The sequence below is a fragment of the Struthio camelus genome, chromosome 5 (assembly GCF_040807025.1).
Source record: "Struthio camelus isolate bStrCam1 chromosome 5, bStrCam1.hap1, whole genome shotgun sequence".
Lineage (NCBI taxonomy): Eukaryota > Metazoa > Chordata > Aves > Struthioniformes > Struthionidae > Struthio > Struthio camelus.
In genome coordinates this window covers 40,375,637-40,390,250 of record NC_090946.1, presented here as the reverse complement: position 1 = coordinate 40,390,250, position 14,614 = coordinate 40,375,637, and the positions used below count along the sequence as shown (strand labels likewise).

Sequence of the window (14,614 nt, the reverse complement as noted above, 5' to 3'; positions counted from 1 at the left end):
GTAACGCTCTGTCACTATAAGACAGGTTTGGCTCCCCTGAGCCACAGTGGGATGCAAGAGTAGGTCTGTGTGCTCTGGAGAGAAAGCTGGGCCCTGGAGATGCACTTTTTCCCTTATGGGTATGTGGAACATGTGAAATCGGCCTTTTAAGTCCCCTTGATTGGCTTACAACCCTCCTAGGCTTTGGCGGCATGGGGGGACAGAAGACAGGGTTTGCAAGGGAGTGCAGCCTGTCCTCCCCCTGGGGCTGAGGGCTGCTACTCAGCTCTGCCCGCAGCAGCCTCCCCCTGCTCCCTCGCCCCCCCGGCCTGCCCCACTGGGTCGGGCCCCAGGGCCCCAGGAGCTCTGGACATGTCCCGGGGGCGCTGCCTCCGACTGCGGGTGCATCTGACCTGGGGGCGCTATGTCCAGCTGTGGGCACATCTGCCCTGCAGGCAAGGCCGGCGTTGCCCGGGGAGGGGTGCGGCGCGGCGCTGCCTCCAGCTGCGGCACATCTGTCCTGCAGCTGCCGCCCGGGGCCGTGGGCAGCAGCCCCCTGCGCGCCTCCCCCGCCCCGTCGGCAGGTGCATCCCTGCTCGCCGGCCCCGCCAGCAGCCCCCTCCCCTCCCTCCTTCCTTCCCTCCCTCCTTCCTTCCCTCCCTCCCTCCTTCCCTGCCTCCCTCCCTGCCTCCGCCTGCATGGAGACAGCCACAGAATGGCGGAGCGAGAGAAAGGAGCCGCATCCCCGCCCGCCTCCTCCCCCTTCCTGGGGCTGCACCTCGCCTCGCCCCCCAATTTCAGGTACCGGCCGCCTCCCCCGGGTTCCCCCCCCCCGGGGCATGGGCTGCCCCCGCCGCCCCGGGCGCCGCTCCCCGTGCAGCCGCTTCAGCCCCGCATGCACAGCTGCACCCCCCCCCGCCCCGCATCGCCCCTCGGGCCCCCCGGCGCGCCCCCAGCCCATGCACCGCCTCGGCCCCCCAGCCTCCCGCTTGGCCCCGAGCCCCCGGCCGCCCTACCTGTCTCGCCTCCTCTTCGCACATCTCTTCCTCATGAAAAAGCTTCATCTTTCTCCATCTTCAGGAAAGCCTCTTTCTAGCCCTTTCCAGGAAATCCCGGGTGCTTCCCCTTCCCCCTTCCCATCCCTGCGAAACAGGAACCCAAAGCGAGGAGGTGTGAGAGTGCCAGAATTGATCCACTCGGAAATACTGAGCACTCCCATTGATTTGGGATGCAGGGGGCTGTCTCTGGGCTGGAACCCAGCGGGGCAGCTTGCCAGGGCTCCTGATGGCCATGGCAAGGCCAGGTGTGGGCAGAGGGGCCGACCTGCGGGGCCGGGGCCTTCGGACCCACTGGTGACTCCTGAGAGCAGCTCTGGGACGGGGCTGTACTTGGTGGATGAGGGGCATCTTGGCTATCGCCTGGGCGGGCAGTGCCTGGCATTTTTGTGCTTGCTGTCGGGGGGAGGCTCAATGCTTGTAGCAGCTTTAACATCTTCAGCCATTGCTCTCTGCTCGTCTCTGGTGCCCAGGGGTGCTGCTGTGGAGTTGCTTGGGAGCTGCATGAGAAGGGGTGGTCAGTACCAGGTGATTTATGCAGTGAGATTTTGGAGGGGGAGGAGGGGAGAGCGGGTGGTCCATGCTTGGGGTGACAGCTGAACTTGTCTCTGCCTCTGCCAGGCCCCAGCCTCTGAGGCTTGGGGACCAACAGGACCCTGGAAGGAAGTAGATAAATGCAGTCAAGCTATGGCAGGTTTAGACATTTTATCTCTGAAGGTCTCTGCAGACTTTTGCTTCTGGAGACCCTTCGCTGGGTAGCTCTGTGGGCTTCAGCAGCCTCCTCCTATTGCAGTGCTGCCTGTTAGAGCTGCTGGAAGCTATTGCAACATGGCTGGATAAACCCTGCAAATTGAGCAATTAAATACTGCCTCTGGAAACGTCCACTGTGGAGAAGCAAGGCTTTGCCACAGAGCTGGGTGATAGGGGCTGAGCAGCCGAGCTCCGCTTTGGTCTGTTAAGAGTCTCGGGCTTGCCACGCGCTGCTGTCCTAGGTGCAGCATTTGTCTCCTGGGCACCTGCCCTCTCCCAAGGAAACAGCAACGCCCCAGGAAGAGAGAACAAGGTGCTGCTCCTTACTGTGACTCAGATCTTTAGAAAAGGAGCCCAGCACACTGGCATCCTTCCCCTGGGAAGAGTTGACAGTCTGTCAGGGGAGACGTCAGAGCCATGAGGAGAGCTGGGAAGTCATGGCCGGATGGCAAGATCGTCTCCAAGGCCCCGAGCTCGGCATCAGAGTCTTGAAATGGAAGGAAATAACTGTTGTGTCTCCGAGCCTGCGACAGGGTTTCAGAAACCAGAGGTAACGTTGTGGTTGTGAGTGATGTGCAAGGGTGACACCCGCCCCCCACTGTTGAAATATTGTTTGCAAGATCTGTTACCTGGTGCAGCTGGGCTTGTGCATAGCCAGCCGTCTGACTTTCCCAGGCTTTGCTTCCTTGCCGTAGCAGCTCAGCAAGTGGAGCAATCCTCCCATAGCTGGTCCCCACAGCGTTGCACTGGAGCAGGCAACTAAGAGCATGGCTCAGGGTGAAGAATCAGCCTGTGGCAGGAGGCAAAGCACTCTGTGAACCCTGTGCCTTCCCAGAGCGTGCTGTAGCCAGGATGAGGTATTTCACCTTTTTTCCCTTCTGGTATGTGTGTCTACTATTCCAGCTTCTTGCATGCCAAAATACAGGCCCAAGCATTAGAAGATCTGTTGACTTTAATCTAGAGAGGATTCTGTCCTGGCCAGCAAGGGACATGATGGACTGAGGTCCAAAGCACTGATGAGGCTGTGGGTGATGCTTTGGCAGGTCCCCATCACTGGTGACAGTTTGGCATAGTCTGAGAAGGCAATGAAGGACGTGAAGGAAGGTGAGGTGAGCCCTCCTTCAGCAGGAGAACCCTTGGAGGTGGCTTCTCTCTGCAACAAGAGCAACAGCATTTTAAGAGAGAGAAATACAAAAGTTGTTCTCACCCATCTTCCACGTTATCCTTAAGCCTCTTCGTCGGGGGTTTCGCCCAGCTGGACCGCTTAGCGTCTCTCTCTGGGAGATGGTTTCTCAGCTCCTCACTCTGCCAAGAAGCTTTGTCAGCATTTCAGGCCAGGTTTCCTGTGATGTGCTCTCCATTCCCTCTCCAGGCCAGGGGTCCTTCTGCCCTGTGGCCTGGCTGTTACCATGGTGGAGTGTAAGAGGCCATGCAGGGAGGGCTGCCATGACTGGGGCCGGGATCCAGCTGGGTGCAGGGCCCTGCAGTGCTCTGCTTGAAATCTAGGCCAGCCATGCTGCCCCTGTGCCCCCTAAGTCCAGCTCTTGGGTTGGTGCTAGCCATCAGCACTGGGGAGGAGCTGGCAGCAGTGGGGTCAGAGGGAAAATGCTTCAGCTGATCTTTTGTCAGGTATGCCATGGATAGTTGGTGTGAGAGTCATGCCTTTTGAGCAGGAGAAGAGGGTATAGGCATTCACTGGGAGCCAGGCTCTCAGCACTGGCAGCCCCGCAGTGAGCGCAGCTCCAATATAGAAGAGCTGCCCTTTAAGTGGGCTGGGTGCCAGGGTGTGGGACCTTGTGGGTCAATGGTTGATCCTTGTGTATCTGCTTCTGAGTCCCCTAATAAAAGCAGAGAGCATCCACCTGGAAAGCTTCTAGAGAAGGAAACCTTAAGGGAGATATTTGCATGGGTCACAAAAGGGGAGGAAAACTACCCACCTCCCCTGGGAGCCTGGCTGTCTATAAGAAATCACAGCCATTTTCATGGCCGTTGCTGGGGCCTTGCGAGTGAAGAAAGTCCCTGGGGGAAGGAGACCTCTCTCTGTCTCTTCAGGAAGTTGAAGGAAGCATCTTTAGGCTGAGGCAAAAATCAATCCTAGCACTATAGGCTGTTTTACCTGTCTGCTGTACACATTTGGTCTGTCTGAATAGCCTGTTCAGAGGCGATGAGCTGGGCGTTGGAGCTGGGCTACCCTTCTTTTGGTAATAGAAGACGAAAGTGCTGCCTTGCTCTGAGGGAGAGGGAGGTAGCTTCTCTTTGGTTTAAACAAAAGAGTGTCTGGCTCTTGTGATGGAGGGAAAAACCCAGGCCAGCCAAACGTAGGAAAGTACTTTATTTTGCTCTAACACTGGGTGCAGGACTTCTGCACACTGCTGCCTCCAAGCAGAGTGCCAGAGTAGCATCCGGACAGCTGGGGTTGTAGGAGCCTCCGATCCATAATGCCGTGTTGCCCTGGCCAAATCCCAGCTCGGGAACACTGCTGGGTGCCTGTCGGCCGCCCTGCAGCGCCCGGGCAGCATCGGTTCCCAGCATGCGCTACGGAGACAAGACCCAAACGGCACCGAACGCTCTCCCGCGGCTGTTCGCCAGCTCCTGCCCCAGCCTGGGCTGCACGAAAGCAGGTGGGGTGAGCAGAAAGGCAGAAACGGCTCTTGTTAAGGTGCAATATTTAACCCTAGCTTTGCTCCGTGGGGCTCCTGCCACGGTGATGGGGTGAGGGCCCGTGGCGCGGCGTCGCTGGCAGACCACGGGGCCGGGGCCAGGAGCAGCCTGCAGGGCAGCGGTCTGCACCAGGCCCCCGCTGCCCGCGCACCGGGCTCAGCCCCCACCGGCGCCCTCAGCCAGCGCGGACGGCCGTGGCTCTTAAACCAGGCGATGGCGATGTCCGTGATGAAATGAACGGAGCAAAAAGGGGTGATTTGCCGCCGCTGAGCGCGGCGGGGAGCTGGGTGCTGCGTCCCCTGCCTGCCGCCACCAGCCCCCAGCTCCGTAGGTCCACGAGCATCACGCTCTCCCCGGGGGATTCGGTTGCTATGGCCATTAAACAGCGCTGTCTGAGCAGCTGCTGGCTGGCGGTAGATACGCTGTGAGCGGTGGCCGCCGGCCCCACGGTGCCCCGGCCCCACAGCGCCCCGGCTGGCTCCCGCGCTGCCTCTCGGCCCCTTCCCTGGCCCCGATGCAGCCGGGCGCTCACCACGTCCCGAGGGCCGTCCCCAGCTGTGGACACCTCGGGTGGCCTTGGCTCCCCCCGTGCCCGGCCCCATCTCCGCTGCCGCCCCTGTCCCCCCCAGCCCTTCCCGCTGGAAGGGCCCGGGCTCCCCCGGCGCCGGTTGCCCCCTGCAACAGGCTGCTCCCCGGGGCACGGCGCGCGGACAGCGCCTCGCGCTCCTCCTGCTGCTGCTGCTGCTGCTCCTCGCGGGGCTGCGCGGCGCCAGCCAGCCGGCAGGCGCTGGGAGACGCGCAGGGAGACCTGGGGCCTCCGGCCCTGGGGAGCTCACGTCCTCAATCCCCCGTTCCCTGGCAGGGCGTCGAGCCCTGCCCGCCAACCACTATTTATTAGAACGCCTCTTTTTAATTAAGGCAGCGTTATGGCGAGGATGAAGCTGCTGTTGTCGATAGATAGCCAGCGCCCGCCCGCGTAGCCGTTCGCCGCGTTCGCCCGCGGTGGCGGGAGCAGCGGCGCCAGCTCGCCCGCGGGGCACCGCGTTGCTGCTCAGGCCTCTGTGGGCAGCGATAGAGCTGGTGGAAATAAAAGGCGTTTTCATTTTGCTGGTATTTTCGGCCAATTTGGGAAGCGACAGGGAAAGGCAGGGGTGTTCCCCGCAGGGGCGAGGAGGAGGTGGAGGCGGCGGGGCAGTGGGGCGTCCTCCTTGCATCGCCTAGGTAGTTCTGGAGCAGCCATGCGAGCGAAGAAAAGCACGGGAGTAATGTGGAAAATGAGATTTATTTATTTTTTCCATTAAATGAGTGGACTTTGAATAGAGCAGGTGCCCCCAAGGCAGAGCTGATGTGAAAGGTGGAGCTGGGGATGCTGTTTCAAAGATCTGAAAGGCAGCAAGTACGGACGCTGCCAGGCAAAAATAACCGGTGGAGCGACAAACAGTGGCAGAATAGCCCTACAACGTGGTCCCGATCACTTAGTAAATCATATTCCCTCAGACGCCGCCTACTTTAACACAGCCAAGTGCAAAGCCAGGCCTCCAGGCACCAGGAACGGAGGTCACAAGCCATAGCTGGCCGGCTGCGTTTTGAGCCACCAGTCCCCCGCGAAGGCCTGGGCAGGAGATGCCTCCACTGCTCCCACCACCAGCAAGCGCCCCGGGCAAGGCGGAGGCGAGGAGAAGCAGCCCTCGGTGTGGGTGCCAGGGGTGTGGGGCAGGAGGGTGGCACCAAAAAGCACGGCAGTGGATTGAGATCCTGCTGAGCACGAGACTCTGGGTGATACAGGCTGAGAGGGGAGGAAGGGCACTCCGTCCCCCATCTCCAAATCACGGTGGGTGCCTCTTTCCAAGAGACGTGCTTTAGCTCCATCGGTGTCGGCCGAGATGAGGAACCGCTCCTCCTCAGAGGTTTATGGTCTGTGGCACACGGGAAGTCGGATGCGAGGATCTGAGTGGCTCTTCCCCTGCTGGCACAGGGACAGCCCTCGGGTCCGGATGCCCGCGCACCCTCCCCTCTCCCGCTCCCGCCGCGGGGTGGGCTCCCACCCTCGGTGCCACAGGGCTGTTCAAGCTGGTGCTCCAGGGAAGGCAGGCAGCTGACGGGGTGGAGGGATGAGGGGAGGCAAAAAATGAGCCCTGGAAGACTCAGGGGCAGCGCTGGAGACTGCACTGCAAAGAAAAGAGGAGCCAGATCCATTCAGGGCAGGACACATCACAGCCCCTTACGGGAAAGAAAGGCTTGCAGGGGTCAGGAGAAGCCGGCCAGAGAGCCGAAGCAAAGGCAGGGTGATGACGGAGGGTTACTTGTGGGCACCAAATGAAGAGTTTGTTGGCAAAACCTGGCAGCTTGGTGCAGCCCCTCCTGGGAAAGGCCGCAGCTTCGTTGCTTCAGGCAGCAGGTGTGGGGAGGGAGCTGGCAGAGCGGGCAGCTCGCCACGTATTTCCCTTCCCCCTGAAGAGGGTTAGAGCTTGGGGGGAGCCCAGGGACAGCCCTGCCTGGGACAGGAGGAGCGTGGGTTGGGGGGCGCACCCAGGGAAGGGACAGTGCTGGATTTGCCCCTTGATGAAGTGGGAGCTCTTAGTGCTCCTCTTGCTTCCCTGCGCTTGGGGCGCGAACCTGGCTGCGCTGCTGGTCCCACACGAGTGATGGAAACGGCCCATCCCTTTTGTCAGTGAGATGACCCTTCTCTAACGGGCAATAAGCTGAATAAGTGCTGCCGTCCCCCTTAGGGAAGGGACTTGGAAGGGCTCGGCCAGTGACGCTGCAAGGGCAGGAGAAGGTGGCCAGGCGGCGTGGCTGTCAGGGCCGGGGTAACCAGATCCCCACCAAGCCCTGCTGCGGGTGATGGGCAGCCAGGCGCTGGAGCAATACCAGGAGCCGGGCTGGCTGGCAGGCAGAGGGAGTCAGCATCCCCGGCAGAGTGCAGGGGCTTGGCATCAGCTCAGCTCTGGAGGTTATTTTTTTGTTTTTTTTCCCCTCCAGGACAGCTGATTCCATCTATTTTTAATGAGCTTCCCTAGGTTGCGCAGTGAGGAGACAGAGCAGCACCGGCAGCCACAGACTGCGCTGGGGCGGCCGGCACCCAGGGCTTGGCCTTCGTCTCCCTGGCTCCTCCTCGCCCCAGCGGCTGGGGGGCACTTCCTTGGGGTGGGAGCGTGTCCCCCAGGGAAGGGGGTTCCTCCTCAATGCAGCTGGCCTTGAAAATGGAGTCAAGCACCGAAGAGGAGAGCTGGCTGGAAGACCAGTGGGAGAAATGGTAGGGGAGCGGCTGGGCCTCGGGCAGCGGGGGAAGCTGTGCGTGTGGAAAAGGGGGCAGCCCCTCGCCCCTGGGCACGTCGCCCTCCTCCGCCAGCTGTGCCCGCAGGACAGGAGCGAACTTGGCACGGAGTCGAGCCCAAAGTTCACCTGGCTGCGCACGAGCCGCCCGGCAGCCGTGCTCTGGGGCAGCGAAGGCTGCGCGCGTGGGACTGGTGGCTGGGAACGTGTGTGTGTGCGCGCGTGTGTGTGTGTCTAGCAGGATTTTTCGGCAGGGCAAGAGGAGAGGCGGCCTGTGGGGTGGGTGCTAAAGCGTTAACGGGAGCGTTAATGCAGCGTGGAGAGAAAAGGGACAACTTGCAAGGAGCGTCCCAAGCGCTGGTGCCAGGCGCCCCTCTGGAGGCTGGGTGTGCAGCCGGGGCCCGTGCCGGGCGCCTGCGCAGCACCTGCCCGGCTGGCCAGGGCTGCCTCTTCCCCGGGCTGAAGCGGGGAGCTCTGCCCCCCGCCCCAGGCGGTCCTGCAGAGCCGCCGAGCGTGGCGTCGGGACCCTGCAGCTCCTCGCCTGCGCTCCCGCCCCTCGGCAGATGGAGGAAATGAGCGTTAGCGGCCGCTGGTGCCCGACCCCAGCGACCCGTGTAACGGGAGAAGAAATCGATCTGCGCTTTGAAGGCTCCTTGTGAGCCTCTCGCTCGCAGGAGGGGAGCAAAGGAAGAGCCGCAGCAGGGGACGGGGGGGGGGTGCAGACACCCCGCTTTGGGGCGTCTCACGGGGGCTGCCACGGTGGGCACAGCCGTTCCCGGCTGCCTTCTGCCCACGTTGTCGCCGCTGCGGGCAGGGCAGGGAAAGCCCCCGGCGCCGGGTCGGGCCGGCTCGGAGCAGGCGCCAGGCGCGCCGGGGCTGGCCGCGAGGGTCCCGGGCAGTGAGTCATCCCCGTGCGAGTCGCGCTGGCTCCTCTGGGCGCAGGTCGCGGCAGCCGAGAGACGCGGTTTGGCCAGCACCCCACCCAGCGGTGCCCGCTGCCCTCGGGGCCGTCGCCAACAAAACCGGGGGCCGGGTGCGCTGGCAGGCGACTTCCGAGCTGGCCTCTTGCAGTAACGAACAGGCAGGCTTGTGTCACGCGCGAGGCTGGTGGCTGTTGATGTGGTCGCCCATCCCAACCGGTTCGTTCTCCAGCAGTGCCCTGCCAAGGACCATACAGCTGGGTCCTTCCTCTCCCCGTAACCCTCGTCCACCAGAGCCTCCCCAGGACGGTGGGAGCCAACCCCTCGGGACGGGGCTAACTGTGTCGTCCGTCCCCGTCCTCTCCCAACCCCACACGCACGCATCCCAGCTGGCTGTGCCCAGGCAGGGTCTGGTGTGGGGCACACACCTGACTCCTTGCAGCCTCGGATCGCGCCCAAACCCCTCTGTGCCCAGGACAGGCCTCTCCCCTCCAGAAGGAGCCCTCCTCCCCAGTCTTTCTTCCCAGTAAGGACCAGAAGACCTTCTCCCAGCCCTGGCGGTGCTGCTCCCCACCTGGCACGCAGCACACCTCCACGTGCCCTCCTGCCCACCGTGCGCGTGCCTGGGGCTCAGCACAGCCCGCACGTGAGCTGTGCTCAGTAAGTGACCGCGTCGTCCCCGCTCCCTCCAGGCTCACCCACGACATCAGCCTCGAGGAGTTTGAGGATGAAGATCTCTCCGAAATCACCGACGAGTGTGGCATCAGCCTGCACTGCAAGGAGAGCCTGGCCACCCGGGTAAGCGCGGCGGACTGGCGGGTGCAGAGCGGGGGAGACTCGGCACGGGCGAAATCCTCCGGCCTCGCTCTGCGTGCACTTGCAGGACCACTGGAGACGGCAGCCCCTGTGCCAGACCACAGGTCCCAGACCAGCGGCACTTTCTCTCCCACCACCCTGTTAGTCTCCAGTCTGGCAGCCCCCACTCCTCAGCCTGAGCGTGCAGTTGTCCTCCTTCACCACAGTGCAGGGGAAGCCCTTTCTGATGTAGCTAAACTTTGGTAACCTAAAAAATTGGGTCTGAGCTTGCGCCCTTTGGTCCCCTGCTGTGCCAAAAGGGTTTGGGCGTTTCTCCAAGGATGGCTGGCATTGCAGTGAGGGAGCCTAAAGGTTCGGGCACGGTTTGGGGCTTGCCCCCTCATTTGCACCAGGTGGCCTGCAAACCTCCAGAGCCCCACGGACACCCCCAGAAAGCAAGGACGTTTCCAAGGCAGCACTGAGGGCAGCACAGGCCATGCCACTGCAGCGGTTATGTTGCTACGCATGGCACTGCTCTTGTTCTGCCCTTGCACGCACCATGCAAATGCAGCCGGGCTGGCATGGTGATAGCCTCTCTCCATTTGCCGGGTGGTTACGTGTTGTTTGCCAGCCACCTTTAACAAAAGTTGTCCTCAGGCATTTCTGTAGTGCACCAGGTGGGAGACCTGGTGTGCCAGTGAAACGGGGATGGACTGCTGGGCTGCGCATGTTTGGGGAAACAGCTCCAACCCCAGCAGGCGGCAGAAGAAATAAAAATAGGTGCTGTGAAGCCTGTGCGGATGCTACAGGTTGGTGTTCCATCAGCCTGAAGCATACTGTGGAGATCCAGAAGGCATTTGGACTGCTGTTTGAACTGTCCGGGATGGTCACGGGGGCAGACAAATGGAGATAAGCTGAGAGATACACTGGATTAAGCAAAATGCAGATTCCTGGATATTTCCAATGTGTTTCATGCTAAAGGGAAGAAAACTTTGGAGAAGCAACTAAAAGGTTTGGGAATCACTTTATCCCTGGGGAAAAATATTAACGCTGCAAAGCTGCTATTTGGATGAAGACCCAGAGAGGAGGGGAAAAGGAGAGGAATTTGTCACAGATTTAAAATTAGAAAGTGAGTTTGTAGTGCTGGGAATTGCTTGTTACAGGCCGGGCGGGAGGTGCGGAGGGACCTACCACCTGGGAGGTCGAGGTGTCCTGACGTGCTCAGTGATCCCCTCCTGAAGCATCCAGTTTGGGGGACCTTCCCTGGGTCCCCGGCAGAAAGCTGGTTACTCCCAGAGAGCCGGGCTGCCAGCCGCCGTTGCTGCTGCGGCCTCGGCCTCTGCCTCTCCAGAAAGTTATAGCCAGCGTTTCCCTGCGGCGGTGAGGCAGGGCTGGGGAGAGCCCAGGCTGATGGACGGTATACTTTGAAGGCAGGAGGGATAACACTTGTGGAAAAACTGAAGTCAAAAGCAGCGCTGGATGTCAGCGAGAGACCAGCCGCAGCGAGCGGAGAGTGTCAGGAAAATCCAGCCTGTAATAGGTGAGGCAGAGGGTGACCGTGGGTGAGCTTGCTTGACACTTTCCATTAGCCGACCTAGTTCTCAGTTGCACGTAACACAGCTAGACTACTACTCTTAGATTTTTTTTTCTTACAGAGTGTCAGGCCTTAGCTGAGGTTTGGCAGGGTGAATCGGGGGTAGGGAGGGGGGGTCTGCAGCTCAGCTAGCGCAGCAGCTCCTTGGAATGAGGGTAAAGAAAAATGCAGCGTTTTTGCCCATGTAAAACACAATCATTCTGTCGCGCAGCTTCCTGAGGAGTTTCTGCATCTCTGCACTGTGATGCCGAGACCTGAGCCTTGGCACAGGGTTTGCTCGGGCACCAGCAATGTGCCTCCCGCTTTCCCTGATGACTGTTGTAAGCTGCTTCGCAAAAATGTTTGGGTACATTCAGTGTCTGCTCGGGTTAAAGGTGGATGTGAGGCTGCCTCCGGGGAAGCAGTGAGCTATTCATAAACACAGCAAAGAAAGAAGTCTCATGCGCAGAAAAGTGGCTACTAAAAATATGTACAAATGGCTTATATGGGACATAAAATGTTGCCTGAGGAGCAGAAGTGAACGTGATGACAGCAATGGCAATGAGAGGGGCTTTTCAATCTGAAATGTCAAAGGCAAGAGCCAAAGCGCTTTCCAACCCAATTCCAGCGCAGAGTGAGCTCAGCCTGGCAAGGCCGTGAGATGAGAGATTGCAGAACAGGAGAACAGCCAGGCCCAGGGGGAGCTCTTTGGCCTGGGCTTGACCTGGACACCATATAGAGGATAGGAAATTAGTGATAAGCCTGGCCCTGGAATGAAAGAGCTGGTTGTGTCAGATGGCGACCTCACTGCTGCAAAGGGAGGGCTTCCCAGCGCCGTGGGACGGGGAAAGGAGGCCGAGATCTATTACGTGTGCCAGCAGAAACGCTCCAAAGGCAAGCTGATGCAAAGCTGTGAAAGTGGTGACAGATGGCACCACCGCCAGAGCAGGGGACCAACAGATGGGGCGCACGCCGGGGCGGCCGGGGAGCTGGGATGGCGCAGGGCCCCTGCGGGTGCTGCGTTTCCACGTCCCCTTCCCGCTGCCCCGCGAGCTTGCGGGATGGCCTCCACAGAGCAGAAATGCCATTTATCCAGGTGTCAACCTGGCGGCCGCGGGTCTGTGCTGGTGAAATCACCGCACAGCAGAAAGCCAGCAGTGGCTTTGCAAGTAAGACTGACTCTGGCGGGGGGCCGGCTGTAGCAAGGATTGCGTGGATGCCAAGCGGGGCTGTGGAGGACTGGGGTCTTCTGGTGTGTGCTGGCCTCAGGACTAGCAGCACTGTGTGCTGGGGAGACTGAACTGGGACTGAAGATGTAGCCCGGCAGAGATGCTGCGCACCACACGACAGAGCAAGCCCTGAGGGGTGAGCCAGACCTGCCAGCTCAACAGGTCAGATGAGAGCAGAGTGCGACGAGGAAGGGAGAAATCCCAGCACAGAGGCTGTTGTGAGCTGCCCAGGCTGGGAGCAACCAGCTAGTCCAAGCTGCCCACTCCCCACCCAGAGGTGAGCCTCCTATGAAATGGGCAGGTACAGTATATATAGTGATGAGAAGGGAAGTGTTGGGAAGGATCAAGGGGAAGCACCTCCGAGTGACTGGCTGAACCCTAAAGGAGGGTTGGAGAAGTCAGCTGCCGGCCGGGAACGACCAGTGACCTTGAGAAGATGGTGGGTCTGGGCAGAAGTGGTCAGCGGGCAGAAATGCACAACAGCAGAAGCCTGTGGCAGGAGCAATCTGCCACTGCAGAGGATAACACCTGAACAGAGGTGGGGCTTGGGGGGGGCCTGTATTTTTTAGTCATGGGAAAACAACGATGACTTCATCATGGACTATTTTAGCAGCTTTCCAGAAATAGTGCCTGAGGCGCACATAAACTGCAAGGAGGCTTAAATTGATGTTTGTGCACCAGGGAACTCTATAAATGCCAAAGACTGCACCTAGTGGACAGGACACCACATGAGGAATATTCCCAAATGTGGCTGAAAAATCCTTAATTTCAACAAGAACTCCTGGGTGAATTAAAACATGAACTGAAGCGAAGGGTTAGCGCCGGAGAGCGATCGATGGAAGAGCAGAGCTGTATTTAACGCTGTTCTTCCACAGCGCTGCGTCCCTGCAATACGAGGCCCCGCCGGGAGCGTCGGCTGGGGAGGAGCGGAGCCCTCCGAGGCGTGTGACGTGGCCGGCGGCTGGCAAATCACCCCTCGCTTGGCAAGGAGCTCGGATGCATTAGGACAGATCATTACAACAGGAGTGAAAGATCTTTCAGTTTAAGTACAGGGTGACTATCCCTGACTTCAGCGAGATGGCTCCTGGCAAAAACAGGCTGCAGTTAATAAAGGCTTGTTGCCTCATTCTAGGACATGCAAAAACGATTTAATGCAGGAATGGAAAAAAAAAAAAAGCCCTTCTTGGAAATACCTGAGAGTGAGCGAATGAGTTCCCAAAAGAAAAGAGCATATATATGGCTGTTTTAAACCTTCATGATGTGATCCTGTTCCAGACTACATGACAAGGCCTGAAACAGCCATGATGATACAGATGTGAAAAAAACATTTTATTGTTTCAGCCTAACTGGAAACTCTGGAGAAATGTGGGAAAAACCTGATTCACTGTACAGCTGGCAGAATCTGCCCCAAGAAGGCAACTTGGACCACATGCCAAAGGGGGAAGGCCTTGCCCAAAGGGATAAGTGACAGCAAAACACAGCTGCAATGTGCCAGCCAGCCTGTTGATCCAGGGACAGACGGGGAACCAGTTGCACAGGCAACCAGGGAGCAAAGCCAGGATAGATTACAGCAGCAAGAAGGCTGTTTACTGTACGCGGCTTTACAAACAATGTCCTCTGAACCTGCCTCCGTCATCTACAAACGGCCTTTAGGCCGTGCCAGGCTGCATGGAAGACGCATTTCTGCAGGCTCTGTGCGGCGCTTTGAAATCGGGAGTGAAACGATCCTGGCTGTGTGGTGGGGAGAGGGGACAGAGCTGACGTGGGTCAGCCGAGCAACCCGCCGCGGGGCCGGTGCCAGGGCACTGGGTAAAGCCAGGTGCCTGATGTCAGAGGGAATCACAGCTCTGGCATCTTGGAGGGGCTCCCCACATCTCTCCTGCTTCCCTGTGCCTTTTTTTTTTTTTTTGCAGCGGTAGGCTTTCTCCTTCCTGTTTGTCCCTGGGCCCCTGGAGCCCAGCCTCAGCACCCAGCAGCACCCAGCCGCCTGGCAGTGGAGTCGAGGTTTTTGTCACTGTGGCGGCACCGTGCGGGTGGGAGGTAGCCACAACGGGAGCACGCCAGCTTTGTGGCCAGCCCAGAAACAGCTCTGTAGCAGAGGTGTGAGCCTCCCCGTGACTTGCATCAGGATCCAGACATGAAGCCTCTGTGAGTCCCACCGCAGGATCGGGGAACTGCTGCTGCTCTCCCACGTGACCTAAGCCTGCCTGTTCCCTCCCACAGGCTGAAGGGACTTTGAGAAGTCACTTCTTCACCCCCTCTGTGCTGAGGCAGGACTGAGCATACTCAGGCTGTCCTTAGGTTAGATATTCACACAACTTGTTCTTAAAGCCTCCCTAGGTGGCCTGTTCTGCTGGTGCAGTGTTCTGCTAGTTA

General features: G+C 59.7%; 1 protein-coding gene across 3 annotated transcripts in view; it reads left to right on the top strand.

The window, feature by feature from the left end:
* Window positions 1-643: 643 nt before the first annotated feature.
* The window catches only part of MAPK8IP1 (mitogen-activated protein kinase 8 interacting protein 1), a 28,737-nt gene continuing 14,766 nt past the window's right edge, over window positions 644-14,614 (top strand). Inside the window, exons 1-2 of one of the 3 annotated variants that reach the window (XM_068945867.1) lie at window positions 644-780; window positions 9,334-9,439. In XM_068945867.1, coding sequence (XP_068801968.1) covers window positions 695-780; window positions 9,334-9,439 — 192 coding nt within the window. In that variant the 5' untranslated portion in view covers window positions 644-694. Of the gene's footprint in view, window positions 781-2,194; window positions 2,335-7,615; window positions 7,702-9,333; window positions 9,440-14,614 lie in introns of those variants that run through there. The other 2 variants (XM_068945866.1, XM_068945868.1) reach the window with 2 other exon arrangements.